At 48.1% G+C, this 14,871-nt stretch overlaps 1 protein-coding gene across 6 annotated transcripts in view; it reads left to right on the forward strand.

The window, feature by feature from the left end:
* tmod2 (tropomodulin 2) overlaps positions 1–14,871 on the forward strand; it is a 39,956-nt gene that overhangs the window by 20,761 nt on the left and 4,324 nt on the right. For all 6 annotated transcript variants that reach the window (XM_082957537.1, XM_082957538.1, XM_082957540.1 and 3 more), the window contains 6 exons: positions 7,665–7,787; positions 8,072–8,149; positions 11,170–11,300; positions 11,405–11,512; positions 11,888–12,031; positions 12,341–12,485. In XM_082957537.1, the coding sequence (XP_082813663.1) occupies positions 7,665–7,787; positions 8,072–8,149; positions 11,170–11,300; positions 11,405–11,512; positions 11,888–12,031; positions 12,341–12,485 (729 nt within the window). The remainder of the gene's footprint in view (positions 1–7,664; positions 7,788–8,071; positions 8,150–11,169; positions 11,301–11,404; positions 11,513–11,887; positions 12,032–12,340; positions 12,486–14,871) is intronic.

Raw genomic sequence — 14,871 nt, forward strand, 5'->3', positions numbered from 1 at the left:
AAGGCTACTGTATATTATTTTAGAGTTGGGGGGGGGGGGGGGGGCACTGAAGGAAAAGGCTACTGTATATTATTTTAGAGTTGGGGGGGCACTGAAGGAAAAGGCTACTGTATATTATTTTAGAGTTGGGGGGGGGGGGCTACTGAAGGAAAAGGCTACTGTATATTATTTTAGAGTTGGGGGGGGGGGGGGCACTGAAGGAAAAGGCTACTGTATATTATTTTAGAGTTGGGGGGGGGCACTGAAGGAAAAGGCTACTGTATATTATTTTAGAGTTGGGGGGGGGGGGGCTACTGAAGGAAAAGGCTACTGTATATTATTTTAGAGTTGGGGGGGGGGCTACTGAAGGAAAAGGCTACTGTATATTATTTTAGAGTTGGGGGGGGGGGGGCACTGAAGGAAAAGGCTACTGTATATTATTTTAGAGTTGGGGGGGGGGCTACTGAAGGAAAAGGCTACTGTATATTATTTTAGAGTTGGGGGGGCACTGAAGGAAAAGGCTACTGTATATTATTTTAGAGTTGGGGGGGGGGGGGCACTGAAGGAAAAGGCTACTGTATATTATTTTAGAGTTGGGGGGGGCTACTGAAGGAAAAGGCTACTGTATATTATTTTAGAGTTGGGGGGGGCTACTGAAGGAAAAGGCTACTGTATATTATTTTAGAGTTGGGGGGGGGGGGGCACTGATGGGGTTGTCTGGTACTGTATTTCATATACACTACCAGTCAAAGGTTTGGACACCTACTCATTTAAAGGTTTTTCTTGGTTTTTACTATTTTCTACATTGTAGAATAATAGTGAAGACATCAAACTATGAAATAACACAAAATATAAAATATGTTTTGATTTGTTTACCACTTTTTTTGGTTACTACATGATTCCATATGTGTTATTTCATAGTTTTGATGTCTTCACTATTATTCTACAATGTAGAAAATAGTAAAAGAATAAAGAAAAACCCTTGAATGAGTAGGTGTGTCCAAACTGTTGACTGGTAGTGTATATGAAACAGGAGTGAAAGTGTAACAATGATGTTACAGGATTACGTGCTGATGGGGTTAGGGAGAATAGCAGCCTCTGTATGTAGCTGTGTGTTGTAACGTCTGGCCAACAAGTTAGTTGCCCCAGCAGCAGCATAGAGGAGTTTATACTTTACTCTCTGTTCCGTGACTTCCTGTCTCTCTTTCCTTCTGCTGCTGCTGGGTTTCCATGGCAATGCCTCCGGGCCTGACTGAAGGACGGAGAGAGACGGGGAGGGAGGGAGAAAAGAGAGCGAGAAGAGGGAGAGATGCAGACAGTCTTGTCTCTTCAGTCTGATGATCTCCAGCTGTGTTATGTAAAGATGTCTGCTCTCTGTCCACACACACACACACACACACACACACACACACACACACACACACACACACACACACACACACACCGAGACAAAGCAGAAGGGTTCATGGGTAGATGGTACACAGGACAGACAGAAATAGCAGCAACCAGACAGAGCAGACTAGAACACACTGTACCACTTAGATACAGTCCATCCTGCAGTAGAACACACTGTACCACTTAGATACAGTCCATCCTGCAGTAGAACACACTGTACTACTTAGATACAGTCCATCCTGCAGTAGAACACACTGTACCACTTAGATACAGTCCATCCTGCAGTAGAACACACTGTACCACTTAGATACAGTCCATCCTGCAGTAGAACACACTGTACCACTTAGATACAGTCCATCCTGCAGTAGAACACACTGTACCACTTAGATACAGTCCATCCTGCAGTAGAACACACTGTACCACTTAGATACAGTCCATCCTGCAGTAGAACACACTGTACCACTTAGATACAGTCCATCCTGCAGTAGAACACACTGTACTACTTAGATACAGTCCATCCTGCAGTAGAACACACTGTACCACTTAGATACAGTCCATCCTGCAGTAGAACACACTGTACCACTTAGATACAGTCCATCCTGCAGTAGAACACACTGTACCACTTAGATACAGTCCATCCTGCAGTAGAACACACTGTACCACTTAGATACAGTCCATCCTGCAGTAGAACACACTGTACCACTTAGATACAGTCCATCCTGCAGTAGAACACACTGTACCACTTAGATACAGTCCATCCTGCAGTAGAACACACGGTACCACTTAGATACAGTCCATCTATACTGCAGTAGAACTGACTGTACCACTTAGATACAGTCCATCTATACTGCAGTAGAACTGACTGTACCACTTAGATACAGTCCATCTATACTGCAGTAGAACACACCGTACCACTTAGATACAGTCCGTCTGTCCTGCAGTAGAACACACTGTACCACTTAGATACAGTCCGTCTGTCCTGCAGTAGAACACACTGTACCACTTAGATACAGTCCGTCTGTCCTGCAGTAGAACACACTGTACCACTTAGATACAGTCCGTCTGTCCTGCAGTAGAACACACCGTACCACTTAGATACAGTCCGTCTGTCCTGCAGTAGAACACACCGTACCACTTAGATACAGTCCGTCTGTCCTGCAGTAGAACACACTGTACCACTTAGATACAGTCCGTCTGTCCTGCAGTAGAACACACTGTACCACTTAGATACCATCTCTACCCTGCAGTAGAACTGACTGTACCACTTAGATACAGTCCATCTATCCTGCAGTAGATCACACTGTACCACTTAGATACAGTCCATCCTGCAGTAGATCACACTGTACCACTTAGATACAGTCCATCCTGCAGTAGAACACACTGTACCACTTACAGTCCATCTATCCTGCAGTAGGGGAGTCTCAGGGTGTGTATCCCTATGGGTCCTGGTCAAGTGTAATGTTTTAAAATGTAACCTTTTATTTAACTAGGCAAGTCCATTAAGAATGGGGCTGCAGGTAGCCTAGTGGTCAGGGCGTTGGGCCAGTAACCGAAAGGTTGCTAGATTGAATCCCTGAGCTGACAAGGTAAAAATCGGTCATTCTGCCCCTGAAGAAGGCAATTAACCCACTGTTCCTAGGCCATCAGTGTAAATAAGAATTAGTTTTTAGCTGACTTGCCTAGTTAAATAAAGGTAAAAATAAATAATAAATTCCCTCTAGTCCCCTCTAGCCCTCGCTCCCTTTAGCCCCCTCTAGCCCTCGCTCCCTCTAGCCCCCTCTAGCCCTCGCTTCCTATAGCCCCCTCTAGCCCTCGCTTCCTATAGCCCCCTCTAGCCCTCGCTCGCTCCCTCTAGCCCTCGCTCGCTCCCTCTAGCCCTCGCTCGCTCCCTCTAGCCCTCTAGCTCTCGCTCCCTCTAGCCCTCTAGCTCTCGCTCCCTCTAGCCCCCTCTCTCTCTAGCCCCCTCTCTCTGTGTGTCTTGTCTCTGGGTCTGTTGGTGTGTTCTCTAAAGACCTCTGTAGTAAACACGCATTAGCCGCTAGGAGTTAGCATAATGGATAAAATGACCTCAGAATGAGTTGGAGCGGCTAATAGACATTAGCCGCTAGGAGTTAGCGTTATGGATAAAACGACCTCAGAATGAGTTGGAGCAGCTAATAGACATTAGCCGCTAGGAGTTAGCGTTATGGATAAAATGACCTCCGAATGAGTTGGAGCAGCTAATAGACATTAGCCGCTAGGAGTTAGCGTTATGGATAAAACGACCTCAGAATGAGTTGGAGCAGCTAATAGACATTAGCCGCTAGGAGTTAGCGTTATGGATAAAACGACCTCTAGAGATCCCAGAGCAGAAACATCATGACATCAATCTCAACACAGCTCAGAGAAAATGAACTAAACAAGACAAGTACATGAGTAATGGAAATGTCTTGTGTGTGTTCACCAGTAAGATATGGTTCTAGGGTGTGTGCTCTGGTTCGTTGGTGGTGATGTCATTCCTAGGTACAGTAATTAGAGACTGGTGTATAGATATGCAGGCAGAGAGAGTGAGAGCATGGAAAATGTGTGTAATGAGAAATAGAATAGTGTGTGTGTGTGTGTGTGTGTGAGAGACATGAAACATTGACTAATGTATTGTTAGTTCAAATAGACATAATTGAGACAAATGATAGCTGTATTATACAATTACAGACTGGAACACACACACACACGCACACGCGGACAGTCAGGGCTAAGCAGTCGATGTGCTTCCTAGAAGAACAATATGACCCGTCCAGATAGGAAGGGTTAGAGCAGGGGTGTCAAACATACGGCCCGCGGGCTGGATCCGGCCAATCCGTCCCGCTGCGTGGTTTGAGTACAAAAAAATAAATACATGAAATGTTGTATTTGTGGGGGAAACAAACTCAATATAATTTAAAATGACTCAAACCAAATCTAACCTGTACAACTACAAGACCTGTACAAGACCATGGTGCTTGCCTACGGAGCTGTGAGGGGAACGGCACCTCCGTACCTTCAGGCTCTGATCAGGCCCTACACCCAAACAAGGGCACTGCGTTCATCCACCTCTGGCCTGCTGGCCCCCCTACCTCTGAGGAAGCACAGTTCCCGCTCAGCCCAGTCAAAACTGTTCGTTGCTCTGGCACCCCAATGGTGGAACAAGCTCCCTCACGACGCCAGGACAGCGGAGTCAATCACCATCTTCCGGAGACACCTGAAACCCCAAGGAATACCTGGGATAGGATAAAGTAATCCTTCTAACCCCCCCTTAAAAGATATAGATGTACTATTGTAAAGTGGTTGTTCCACTGGATATTATAAGGTGAATGCACCAATTTGTAAGTCGCTCTGGATAAGAGCGTCTGCTAAATGACTTAAATGTAACTAATAATGGACGTACAGCCATAGTTTGTTGACTGTGTCCAGCTGTAATAAACACCAGAATGAGACAGTCATACAGTTTGTTGACTGTGTCCAGCTGTAATAAACACCAGAATGAGACAGTCATACAGTTTGTTGACTGTGTCCAACTCTAATAAACACCAGAATGAGACAGTCATACAGTTTGTTGACTGTGTCCAGCTGTAATAAACACCAGAATGAGACAGTCATACAGTTTGTTTACTGTGTCCAACTCTAAACACCAGAATGAGACAGTCAAGGAGCATCAAATTCCCCAAAATGATAGAGGATCTTTTTTTCTTTTTTTTGCCAATTTTGATGGTAAGGAAATATAAACAATTTTCATTGCGGACCTCGTTGAAGACCGAATGCAGCCCCTGGGCTAAACACTAGTAGGGTCTTGAATCTCCCCTGGGTTAAACACCAGTAGGGTCCTGCATCTCCCCTGGGTTAAACACCAGTAGTGTCCTGCATCTCCCATGGGTTAAACACCAGTAGGGTCCTGCATCTCCCCTGGGTTAAACACCAGTAGGGTCCTGCATCTCCCCTGGGTTAAACACCAGTAGGGTCCTGCATCTCCCCTGGGTTAAACACCAGTAGGGTCCTGCATCTCCCCTGGGTTAAACACCAGTAGGGTCCTGCATCTCCCCTGGGTTAAACACCAGTAGGGTCCTGCATCTCCCCTGGGTTAAACACCAGTAGGGTCCTGCATCTCCCCTGGGTTAAACACCAGTAGGGTCCTGCATCTCCCCTGGGTTAAACACCAGTAGGGTCCTGCATCTCCCCTGGGTTAAACACCAGTAGGGTCCTGCATCTCCCCTGGGTTAAACACCAGTAGGGTCCTGCATCTCCCCTGGGTTAAACACCAGTAGGGTCCTGAATCCTGAAATCTTCTAAGTGGGATTTTGAGAAAGTTACTCGGGTTTTGCAACTCTAGACTCTAAAGCAGGGATGGACAACCGTCAGATCAATCCCACCCTCCCGTCAGGGTCTCAACTTACTGTTGACAGTTAGATAAGTAGAATACACAAGTTGCAATTTCTAAATTTGGATGTGCATAAGCAGTTTTTCTGCTTATGTCATTCACTGATAGTCAGTCAATTAGCCCATGTCAGCAAACAGAAATGTTTAGGCTGCTAAGTGAGTTTTGTGGGCAGCTATCTAAACGTGTTATCATGGTTGAATTACCGGCCGGAGGACACACTGTACCATTTTGATTTTTGGTAGTCTCATTCAGATATCATATTAAAAACTGCAAACATTTCCCCTTCATCCTATGGCTAAATGTGGTGAAAGAATATACACAGACTAAAGATTAAGTAGAAAATGGATAAATAAAAGCCTTCTTCAAAACATCAAACTCAATGTAGATTTGAGAATGGGCTATTGGGACCAATTTTGTTATAAATTGAGTGTTATTATGACATTATTTGTAACAATGCAGAGTTTTTTTCTGGAGCAAAAGGGGTCTTGGGGTCTCCTGAGTGGTGCTGTGGTCTAAGGGAATGTTTGAGGTGTCACTACAGACCCGGGTTTGATCCCAGGCTGTGTCACAACTGACTGTGACCAGGAGTCCCATAGGGCGGCGCACAATTGGCCCAGCGTCGTTAGGGGGGGGGGGTTGGCTGGGGGGGACTTTAGTTGGCTTATCGCGCTCTAGCGACTCCTTATGGCGGGCCGGGCACCTGCAGGCCGACGTCGGTCGTCAGTTGAATGGTATTTCCTCAGACACGTTGGTGCGGCTGGGTTAAGCTGGCGGGTGTTAAGAAGCTCATTTCGGCAAGTCGTGTTTCGGAGGACGCATGACTCGACCTTCGCCTCTCCCGAGCCAGTTGGGGAGTTGCAGCGATGAGACAAGATTGGAATTGGATATGATGAAATTGGGGTGAGAAAGGGTGGTAGAACGAGAGAGAGAGAAAAAAGAGGGGCGTTTGTACGGCTGAATTCTGTCCGGGCCCCGGGCAAGAAAATTTGAGGCCCCCATCTCGGCGGTCAAGAAACTTTTAGCGGTTTTAAAGCTAATTTCCTCCAATTCCACACATTTTGACATGGCTAATGTTGTGTTTTTATGCTCCAAACATATTAACAAAATCAATGACGATCTGATTGTCTAGCTTTTATTTTGGTGATTGGAAGTTCTCAAAGATTATTGTTATTATAGGCTATTAAAAAACGATATCCATTTTGTATTTGGTTTAGTAGTTTCAGTTTACACTGAAAGCGTTTTAACATCCCAAATAGTTTTTGAAGCACTGCTGTAGAGGGGAGGAGAAAACGAACCATCTCCAAGTTAAAGGGCTACTTTGGGATTTTAACGATGGCGCCCTTTATCTACGTCCCCAGAGTCAGATTAACTTGCGGATACCGTTTTTATATGTCTGTGTCCAGTATGAAGGAAGTTAGAGCTAACTAGCAGCAGATACCCGTAGACTTCCAGTCATTTCGCTAACGCTAGTTAGCAACTTCCTTCAAACTGCACGCGGAGACATAAAAGTGATGTCAGTGAGTTTATCTGACTCCCTTTAACTCCAGCTACTACTAACATATTGGTTGTTGTGCCATATGTAGTATTGACTATATTGATGAGTTTTAACAGTGGGGATTGTTCATCTGTCTCTCTGGACATTAAAAATAAACATTGCTTCTCTGGCAGACCGCCATCGCTTCTGCAGTGCATTGTGATCCTTCCTGTGTCAGCTGGGGAATAACCCGTACAGAAGAGACCAGAGGGTCAACAGGAAGTTGGATACATCTGCCTAATCAGGTTTTCACTCTTCTCTCCCATCTCTCTCTCTCTCTCCCATCTCCCCTCTCTCCTATCTCCCTTCACTCTCCCATATCTCCCCTCTCTCGATCTTTCCCTCTCGCTCTGCCTCTCCCTGTAGGCAAGGCATTTGTTCCCAAGCAGCGGCCCATCGAGTCTCGTCAGGAAGAGGTAACGACCCTTGACCCGGAACTAGAAGAGGCCCTGTCCAGCGCTACCGACACTGAGCTCTGTGACCTGGCAGGTAAGGGGGAGGGGGTAGGTAGGTTGTCTTAGAGACAGAGACACACACGGCCTCTCTCTCTCGCTGCGTTAGAAAGATCTGTGTCTTACTGTCCTCAGTCTGTCTTCTGTCTCTAAGGACAGCTAAAGGTCTGTGTATCTTACTGTCTCCAGTCTCTCTAAGGACAGCTAAATGCTAAATACAGGAGTCATTCATACACACTGTCAGCCAGGCTTGTCCCATGGTGTGTACACACACACACACACACACACACACTAAGCCTGTTGTTGTGTGTTTGTCCACAGCGATCCTAGGTGTCCATACCCTGGTGACCAGCACCCAGAGTTACGATGGAACCAGCAGTAAAGACGGAGGATACAACAGTGAGTACACAACCGCAACGCAACCGCCATGTAACCACAACACAACCGCCATGTAACCACAACACAACCGCCATGTAACCACAACACAACCGCCATGTAACCACAACCGCCATGTAACCACAATGTCACCATAGCACAACCGCAATGTAACCATAACACAACCGCAATGTAACCATAACACAACCGCAATGTAACCATAACACAACCGCAATGTGACCACATGACCACAATGTAACCGCAACGAAACCACAACGTAAACACGGTTACCACCATGTAACCGCTACACTACTAACCACAACGTAAACACGGTTACCACCATGTAACCGCTACACTCCTAACCCCAACATAACCACAACGTAAACACGGTTACCACCCTGTAACCGCTACACTACTAACCCCAACATAACCACAACGTAAACACGGTTACCACCCTGTAACCACTACACTACTAACCCCAACGTAACCACGGTTACCACCATGTAACCGCTACACTACTAACCCCAACGTAAACACGGTTACCACCCTGTAACCGCTACACTACTAACCCCAACATAACCACAACGTAAACACGGTTACCACCATGTAACCGCTACACTACTAACCCCAACATAACCACAACGTAAACACGGTTACCACCATGTAACCGCTACACTACTAACCCCAACATAACCACAACGTAAACACGGTTACCACCCTGTAACCGCTACACTACTAACCCCAACATAACCACAACGTAAACACGGTTACCACCATGTAACCGCTACACTACTAACCCCAACATAACCACAACGTAAACACGGTTACCACCATGTAACCGCTACACTACTAACCCCAACATAACCACAACGTAAACACGGTTACCACCATGTAACCGCTACACTACTAACCCCAACATAACCACAACGTAAACACGGTTACCACCCTGTAACCGCTACACTACTAACCCCAACATAACCACAACGTAAACACGGTTACCACCCTGTAACCACTACACTACTAACCCCAACGTAACCACAACGTAAACACGGTTACCACCATGTAACCGCTACACTACTAACCACAACGTAAACACGGTTACCACCATGTAACCGCTACACTACTAACCCCAACATAACCACAACGTAAACACGGTTACCACCATGTAACCGCTACACTACTAACCCCAACATAACCACAACGTAAACACGGTTACCACCCTGTAACCGCTACACTACTAACCCCAACATAACCACAACGTAAACACGGTTACCACCCTGTAACCACTACACTACTAACCCCAACGTAACCACAACGTAAACACGGTTACCACCATGTAACCGCTACACTACTAACCCCAACGTAAACACGGTTACCACCCTGTAACCGCTACACTACTAACCCCAACATAACCACAACGTAAACACGGTTACCACCCTGTAACCGCTACACTACTAACCCCAACATAACCACAACGTAAACACGGTTACCACCATGTAACCGCTACACTACTAACCCCAACATAACCACAACGTAAACACGGTTACCACCATGTAACCGCTAGACTACTAACCCCAACATAACCACAACGTAAACACAGTTACCACCATGTAACCGCTACACTACTAACCCCAACATAACCGCAACGTAAACACGGTTACCACCATGTAACCGCTACACTACTAACCCCAACATAACCACAACGTAAACACGGTTACCACCATGTAACCGCTACACTACTAACCACAACGTAAACACGGTTACCACCCTGTAACCACTACACTACTAACCCCAACATAACCACAACGTAAACACGGTTACCACCATGTAACCGCTACACTACTAACCACAACGTAAACACGGTTACCACCATGTAACCGCTACACTACTAACCCCAACATAACCGCAACGTAAACACGGTTACCACCCTGTAACCGCTACACTACTAACCCCAACATAACCGCAACATAAACACGGTTACCACCCTGTAACCGCTACACTACTAACCCCAACGTAAACACGGTTACCACCATGTAACCGCTACACTACTAACCCCAACATAACCACAACGTAAACACGGTTACCACCATGTAACCGCTACACTACTAACCACAACGTAAACACGGTTACCACCATGTAACCGCTACACTACTAACCCCAACATAACCGCAACGTAAACACGGTTACCACCCTGTAACCGCTACACTACTAACCCCAACATAACCACAACGTAAACACGGTTACCACCATGTAACCGCTACACTACTAACCACAACGTAACCACAACGTAAACACGGTTACCACCATGTAACCGCTACACTACTAACCCCAACATAACCACAACGTAAACACGGTTACCACCATGTAACCGCTACACTACTAACCCCAACATAACCACAACGTAAACACGGTTACCACCATGTAACCGCTACACTACTAACCACAACGTAAACACGGTTACCACCATGTAACCGCTACACTACTAACCCCAACATAACCCCAACGTAAACACGGTTACCACCATGTAACCGCTACACTACTAACCCCAACATAACCACAACGTAAACACGGTTACCACCATGTAACCGCTACACTACTAACCACAACGTAAACACGGTTACCACCATGTAACCGCTACACTACTATATATTTCTGGTTGTTTAGTGACTACAGTCCTCCTATATAAATGAGTGTGATGGATACAGATGAATATATTTCTGGTTGTTTAGTGACTACAGTCCTCCTATTTAAATGAGTGTGATGGATACAGATGAATATATTTCTGGTTGTTTAGTGACTACAGTCCTCCTATTTAAATGAGTGTGATGGATACAGATGAATATATTTCTGGTTGTTTAGTGACTACAGTCCTATTTAAATGAGTGTGATGGATACAGATGAATATATTTCTGGTGGTTTAGTGACTACAGTCCTCCTATATAAATGAGTGTGATGGATACAGATGAATATATTTCTGGTTTAGTGACTACAGTCCTCCTATTTAAATGAGTGTGATGGATACAGATGAATATATTTCTCACCAGACGTGGTGAAGGGGGAGAAGATGAACCCAGTGTTTGATGAGCCTCCTAACCCCACTAACGTAGACGACACTCTGCAGAGGATAAAAAACAACGACGCTGCGCTCACGGAGGTTAACCTCAACAACATCAAGGTACTTAAACACACATATATATATATAAACGCACTGACACACACACACACACACACACACAATGAGACACGTTGTGATTCCCCTGTATTTTCCTGGTGTTCCAGAACATTCCTATTCCCACGCTGAAGGAGTTTGCCAAGGCCATGGAGAGGAACACACACGTCAAGAAGTTCAGCCTCGCCGCCACACGGAGCAACGACCCCATCGCTGTGGTGGGTGTCTTGTCTGTCTGGGTGTCTTGTCTGTCTGGGTGTCTTGTCTGTCTGGGTGTCTTGTCTGTCTGGGTGTCTTGTCTGTCTGGGTGTCTTGTCTGTCTGGGTGTCTTGTCTTGTCCTGTCTGTCTGTCTGGGTGTCTTGTCCTGTCTGTCTGTCTGTCTGGGTGTCTTGTCTGTCTGTCTTGTCTGGGTGTCTTGTCTGGGTGTCTTGTCTGGGGGGGGTCTTGTCTGGGGGGGTCTTGTCTGGGGGGGGTCTTGTCTGTCTGTATGGGGGGGGGTCTTGTCTGTCTGTCTGGGGGGGGGTCTTGTCTGTGAGTAGGGCAGAAGTGTGTGCAGGGTTTTGCTCCAACCCACTCCTAACTACTCCCCCAGGCGATGAGTGAGATGCTGAAGGAGAACAAGTCGTTGCGGAGTCTCAACCTCGAGTCTAACTTCATCACCAGCGCTGGTGCTGCCGCCCTGGTGGACGCTCTCCGAGACAACGACACACTGACTGAGATCAAGATAGACAACCAGGTAACATATACACACAGACACTTCACACTAAATATACACACACTTCACACTAAATACACACACACTGCACTAAAACACTGATACATTGATTATTTTAAACTGTTGGCTGTTGACTTCTCCAGGAGTCTTGACGGTGTGTGTGTGTGTGTGTGTGTGTGTGTGTGTGTGTGTGTGTGTGTGTGTGTGTGTGTGTGTGTGTGTGTGTGTGTGTGTGTGTGTGTGTGTGTGTGTGTGTGTGTGTGTGTGTGTGTGTGTGTGTGTGTGTGTGTGTGTGTGTGTGTGTGTGTGTGTGTGTGTGTGTGTCAACAGAGGCAGCAGCTGGGGACTTCAGTAGAGATGGAGATGGCTAAGATGCTGGAGGACAACAACAGCATAGTGAAGTTTGGCTATCACTTCTGTCAGCAAGGCCCACGGGCTAGAGCTGCTGCTGCTATCACCAAGAACAATGACCTGAGTAAGAACACACACACTGCTGGGTTCAGGGTATGATATGTACACCCTTATGATGTCATATATACAGTCAGTCTGACAGGGTTACCATAACACAGTATATTATACTACAGTCAGTCTGACAGGGTTACCGTAACACAGTATATTATACTACAGTCAGTCTGACAGGGTTACCGTAACACAGTATATTATACTACAGTCAGTCTGACAGGGTTACCGTAACACAGTATATTATACTACAGTCAGTCTGACAGGGTTACCGTAACACAGTATATTATACTACAGTCAGTCTGACAGGGTTACTATAAGTGTTATATCATAATTATACCGTTTCAAAGACACAATTACAGCTGTTTCCATGGTGACGCAGAGGGTGGGTGGGTTTGGTTCATGTTGTTTTATGCCCAGGGCTTTGGTGAGGACGACATTCAGCTGCTCTTCTTGAAGAAGGACTTTTCTTCTAGTCCTCTAGAAAGAGTTCTTCCTTCTTTCTTTCCTGCCGTTTGACATTGTTCTCCCTCTCCTCTTGTCCTGTCTGAAACCCTGGGCCTCGCTCCTCTTGTCCTGTCTGAAGCCCTGGGCCTCGCTCCTCTTGTCCTGTCTGAAGCCCTGGGCCTCACTCCTCCTGTCCTGTCTGAAGCCCTGGGCCTCTCTCCTCCTGTCCTGTCTGAAGCCCTGGGCCTCTCTCCTCCTGTCCTGTCTGAAGCCCTGGGCCTCTCTCCTCCTGTCCTGTCTGAAGCCCTGGGCCTCTCTCCTCCTGTCCTGTCTGAAGCCCTGGGCCTCTCTCCTCCTGTCCGGTCTGAGGCCCTGGGCCTCTCCCCTCCTGTCCTGTCTGAGGCCCTGGGCCTCTCTCCTCCTGCCCTGTCTGAGGCCCTGGGCCTCTCTCCTCTTGTCCGGTCTGAGGCCCTGGGCCTCTCTCCTCTTGTCCGGTCTGAAGCCCTGGGCCTCTCTCCTCTTGTCCGGTCTGAAGCCCTGGGTCTCTCTCCTCTTGTCCGGTCTGAAGCCCTGGGCCTCTCTCCTCTTGTCCGGTCTGAAGCCCTGGGCCTCTCTCCTCTTGTCCGGTCTGAAGCCCTGGGCCTCTCTCCTCTTGTCCGGTCTGAAGCCCTGGGCCTCTCTCCTCTTGTCCGGTCTGAAGCCCTGGGCCTCTCTCCTCTTGTCCGGTCTGAAGCCCTGGGCCTCTCTCCTCTTGTCCGGTCTGAAGCCCTGGGCCTCTCTCCTCTTGTCCGGTCTGAAGCCCTGGGCCTCTCTCCTCTTGTCCGGTCTGAAGCCCTGGGCCTCTCTCCTCTTGTCCGGTCTGAAGCCCTGGGCCTCTCTCCTCTTGTCCGGTCTGAAGCCCTGGGCCTCTCTCCTCTTGTCCGGTCTGAAGCCCTGGGCCTCTCTCCTCTTGTCCGGTCTGAAGCCCTGGGCCTCTCTCCTCTTGTCCGGTCTGAAGCCCTGGGCCTCTCTCCTCTTGTCCGGTCTGAAGCCCTGGGCCTCTCTCCTCTTGTCCGGTCTGAAGCCCTGGGCCTCTCTCCTCTTGTCCGGTCTGAAGCCCTGGGCCTCTCTCCTCTTGTCCGGTCTGAAGCCCTGGGCCTCTCTCCTCTTGTCCGGTCTGAAGCCCTGGGCCTCTCTCCTCTTGTCCGGTCTGAAGCCCTGGGCCTCTCTCCTCTTGTCCGGTCTGAAGCCCTGGGCCTCTCTCCTCTTGTCCGGTCTGAAGCCCTGGGCCTCTCTCCTCTTGTCCGGTCTGAAGCCCTGGGCCTCTCTCCTCTTGTCCGGTCTGAAGCCCTGGGCCTCTCTCCTCTTGTCCGGTCTGAAGCCCTGGGCCTCTCTCCTCTTGTCCGGTCTGAAGCCCTGGGCCTCTCTCCTCTTGTCCGGTCTGAAGCCCTGGGCCTCTCTCCTCTTGTCCGGTCTGAAGCCCTGGGCCTCTCTCCTCCTGTCCGGTCTGGAGCCCTGGGCCTAACCAGGCCTAGCCAGGGCAGCAGTCATGTCCAGCACTCAGTCCTCTGTCTCCCCCCAACTCTGTCCTGTCTGACCTACTGTAGTACAGGTCTCTCCTCCCCTCTGTCCCGTCTGACCTACTGGAGCAGAGGTCTCTCCTCCCCTCTGTCCCGTCTGACCTACTGGAGTACAGGTCTCTCCTCCCCTCTGTCCCGTCTGACCTACTGGAGTACAGGTCTCTCCTCCCCTCTGTCCCGTCTGATCTAGTGGAGTACAGGTCTCTCCTCCCTTCTGTCCCGTCTAACCTACTGGAGTACAGGTCTCTCCTCCCTTCTGTCCCGTCTGATCTACTGGAGTACAGGTCTCTCCTCCCCTCTGTCCCGTCTGATCTAGTGGAGTACAGGTCTCTCGTCCCCTCTGTCCCGTCTGATCTACTGGAGTACAGGTCTCTCCTCCCCTCTGTCCCGTCTGAT

This window comes from Salmo salar, chromosome 11 (genome assembly GCF_965601325.2).
Source record: "Salmo salar chromosome 11, fSalSal1, whole genome shotgun sequence".
In the NCBI taxonomy this organism is placed as follows: domain Eukaryota; kingdom Metazoa; phylum Chordata; class Actinopteri; order Salmoniformes; family Salmonidae; genus Salmo; species Salmo salar.